This window comes from Austrofundulus limnaeus, unplaced genomic scaffold (genome assembly GCF_001266775.1).
Source record: "Austrofundulus limnaeus strain Quisiro unplaced genomic scaffold, Austrofundulus_limnaeus-1.0 Scaffold835, whole genome shotgun sequence".
NCBI classification, from domain to species: domain Eukaryota; kingdom Metazoa; phylum Chordata; class Actinopteri; order Cyprinodontiformes; family Rivulidae; genus Austrofundulus; species Austrofundulus limnaeus.
This window is the reverse complement of record NW_013953237.1, coordinates 180,266-184,135: the sequence shown is the minus strand read 5'-3', so window position 1 is coordinate 184,135 and position 3,870 is coordinate 180,266. Positions and strand designations below refer to the sequence as shown.

Sequence of the window (3,870 nt, the reverse complement as noted above, 5' to 3'; positions counted from 1 at the left end):
ACTCAGTAGTACTCTGTGGTACACTGTGTTACTCAGTAGTACTCTGTGGTACACTGTGTTACTCAGTAGTACTCTGTGGTACACTGTGTTACTCAGTAGTACTTTGTGGTAACCTGTAGGTGTTCTTGCACGGTCTGGCCCGGCCCGGGCCAGCCGGGGCTCAAACCCAGGTTTGGTGTTCTTGCATTAGCCCTCGTGTCCCAGGTCCACTACAGTACTGGAACCTGAAGAGCCAATGTCAGCTGCTCACTGATTGGTTGACTGACGGGGCGGAGTCACACAGATCAATAATTTTATGCAAATCGTTTGCCGGGACTGTACTATTTTTTTCACAAGTTTAAACAACCAACAACAGCTAGCTAACTGTAGTTAACAGTAGCTAACAGTTGCTCACTGTAGCTAACAGTTACTCACTGTAGCTAACAGTTGCTCACTGTAGCTAACAGTTACTCACTGTAGCTAACAGTAGCTAACTGTAGCTAACAGTAGCTAACTGTAGCTAACAGTTGCTCACTTCAGCTAACAGTTACTCACTGTAGCTAACAGTAGCTAACTGTAGCTAACTGTAGCTCACTGTAGCTCACTGTAGCTAACTGTAGCTCACTGTAGCTAACAGTAGCTAACTGTAGCTAACAGTAGCTAACTGTAGCTAACAGTTGCTCACTTCAGCTAACAGTTGCTCACTGTAGCTAACAGTAGCTAACTGTAGCTAACTGTAGCTCACTGTAGCTCACTGTAGCTAACTGTAGCTCACTGTAGCTAACAGTAGCTAACTGTAGCTAACTGTAGCTAACAGTAGCTAACGGTAGCTCACTGTAGCTAACAGTAGCTCACTGTAGCTCACTGTAGCTAACAGTAGCTCACTGTAGCTCACTGTAGCTAACAGTAGCTCACTGTAGCTCACTGTAGCTAACGGTAGCTCACTGTAGCTAACAGTAGCTAATGCTGCGTTGACACCAGACAGAGTCTGAATGATGTCCACTAACCTGAGACAGCTGACAGGAGCTCTTCAGCTGAAATCTAGTGTCTGTAGTTGGTGTCCTGCAGGAGATACCAGCACTGATGTGGGTCAGAGGCTCATCAAACTGGACAAAAATAGTCCTGAAAGCCTCGAGTCAGCTCAACGCTCCTGTGATRAAACTCACCAAACTCACAACCTGTCTGAATTATCTGGTGAGTGCGATGTTCTCTTGCTGTCAGAAAGTAAAGCAAAGCCACTTCCTTTAGTTCATCTGACATAAACAGAGATCTGCAGAGGAGGAAAAACTGCTCTCAGAGCACTTGATGTGTGTCGAGAGCAGTTTGTGTTTGTTGTGAACACAGCACAGTTCTCTGTTGTCTTTAGTGTCAGACTGCTGGATGGTCCTTTGATCTGAGTTCGCAGCGGTCCGTTAGTGATTAGCACAGCTGGTACGTGTTTCATATTATGACCCCACCCACATGGAGGCAGCTCTGCTCAATCCAAACACCACCAGGGCCCGAGTACTGAGCCGGGGCGGGCCAATCCAAAAATGCCTTGTGGTACTCTGTGGTACTCTGTGGTACTCTGTATACAGTAGTAGTACCTGGTGATCAGATTATTTATTTTCAGATGAAAAGTGTATTTTTGGAACAAATAAAGTTTGTTTCAGAGGTCAAATGTCAGAAGTGGGTCATGGTTTAATTTGTACAATTAGTGGTTCTGGTGGTTCTGCTGGTTCTGCTGGTTCTGCTGGTTGAACACCTGTTCCCAGAGTTGAAGTGTTCAGAACCACTGACCTTTAAACAAGCTGCTGAAGAAAGCTGGTAAGGTCAAAGATTGAACTATCCTGAATGTGACCAACATCCTGTACTTACATGGGTCTGATGAATGGTACCAGAACCACTGACACGTCCAGAACCACCATCATCCAGCTGATGATGATAATCTGTGTTTAATGAATCTGTTCTCCACTGGTTCAGTTTCCTGCTTTAGTTTTCAGACCTGACTCATCTTCTGGTTCTGTTTGTGGCTCCAGGTCTTTGTTTTCCTGTGGGATCAGAGGACCGACAGGTGGAGGACCTGTTCTGTTACTGGACCCCAGCATGAGACCTTCAGAACCGCCTGCAGTCAATCAATCAATCAATCAATCAATCAATCAATCAATCAATCAATCAATCTTTCTATTATCTCAGAAATAAGAGGTTAAAATNCACATGTGTACACACATGATACACGTGGATTTTATTTTGAAATCAGAAGTTTCAGGAAGACGACAGTGAGACAGTTTCAACATAGATACCAGAAGCCTTTATATCGTTGTTTTCAGCTGTTTGGAGTTCATCTTTCACAGAATTAATGATTTTTTGCTCTGACTTCCACATTTATCACTGAATTTATCACACGATCTGCTTCCTGCACGTCTGTCGGAGCGGAGGTGGTGTAAACTGGACTTGAAACGCTCCGGAGCTGAGACAGAACACATTTAGTGTAAATTAGGGAACACATGTAGTGTAGATTAGGGAACACGTGTAGTGTAGATTGGGGAACACGCGTAGTGTAGATTGGGGAACACGCGTAGTGTAGATTGGGGAACACGCGTAGTGTAGATTGGGGAACACGCGTAGTGTAGATTGGGGAACACGCGTAGTGTAGATTGGGGAACACGCGTAGTGTAGATTGGGGAACACGCGTAGTGTAGATTGGGGAACACGCGTAGTGTAGATTGGGGGTCAGACCATGGTATAAATACCACCTGATCTGACCGACTCTACTGTGGACTGGAGTCTTGGAACCAGAACCATCAGGTTCTGGTGGATTTGTGCATGACAACAGAATCAGAACCACATCAGATTCAGAGCTTCAGTCTCAGCTGGTACCACAGTCCTGAGCTGAGCTGAGCTGAACAGAACCAGAACCCAGTCAGGCTGTTCTGTTGGGTCTGGGGTTCTGATGTTTGGACCAGAATTTAGAAAAACTTTGAAAGAATTTAAAGTTTTTGTTTTTATTTATTTTTGCGCCCAAACCCAAAGGTCRCACCGGTCCCAGTGGTGGGATTTTGTCTGGGTCGCAAACAGAACCAGAACCTTGTCGCCTTTCTCTGCTGCTGCTGTGCCTCTGAAAGTGAATCCAAGGTCCAACATGTGTACTCAGGTTCTGTTAGGGTTCTGACTGGTTCTGGTCCAACATGTTTACTCAGGTTCTGTTAGGGTTCTGACTGGTTCTGGTCCAACATGTTTACTCAGGTTCTGTTAGGGTTCTGACTGGTTCTGGTCCAACATGTTTGTTTATCCTGGTTCTGTCTGACCCGGTCTGTGTGGTTTCAGGTCCATGAGAAGACGCCTCTGAAGGTGAAGAACTTTGGGATCTGGTTGAGGTACGACTCTCGCAGCGGAACCCACAACATGTACCGAGAGTACAGAGACCTGACCACGTCTGGAGCTGTCACTCAGTGCTGTGAGTAAACAAACAAACAACAAACAGGGCTGTGAGTAAACAAACAAACAACAAACAGGGCTGTGAGTAAACAACAAACGGCTGTGAGTAAACAAACAACAAACAGGGTTTTGAGTAAACAAACAACAAACAGGGCTGTGAGTAAACAAACAAACAACAAACAGGGCTGTGAGTAAACAACAAACGGCTGTGAGTAAACAAACAACAAACAGGGCTGTGAGTAAACAAACAAACAACAAACAGGGCTGTGAGTAAACAACAAACAAACAGGGCTGTGAGTAAACAAACAACAAACAGGGCTGTGAGTAAACAAACAAACAACAAACAGGGCTGTGAGTAAACAACAAACAAACAGGGCTGTGAGTAAACAAACAACAAACAGGGCTGTGAGTAAACAAACAACAAACAGGGCTGTGAGTAAACAAACAACAAACAGGGCTGTGAGTAAACAAACA

At 44.9% G+C, this 3,870-nt stretch overlaps 1 protein-coding gene across 1 annotated transcript in view; it reads left to right on the top strand.

Annotated features, from left to right (window-relative positions):
• Nucleotides 1–3,285: 3,285 nt before the first annotated feature.
• The window catches only part of rpl18a (ribosomal protein L18a), a gene marked incomplete at its 5' end in the record, with an annotated part of 2,732 nt that continues 2,147 nt past the window's right edge, over nt 3,286–3,870 (top strand). Inside the window, 1 exon segment of the mRNA XM_014028987.1 lies at nt 3,286–3,415. Within this exon segment, the coding sequence (XP_013884441.1) occupies nt 3,286–3,415 (130 nt within the window).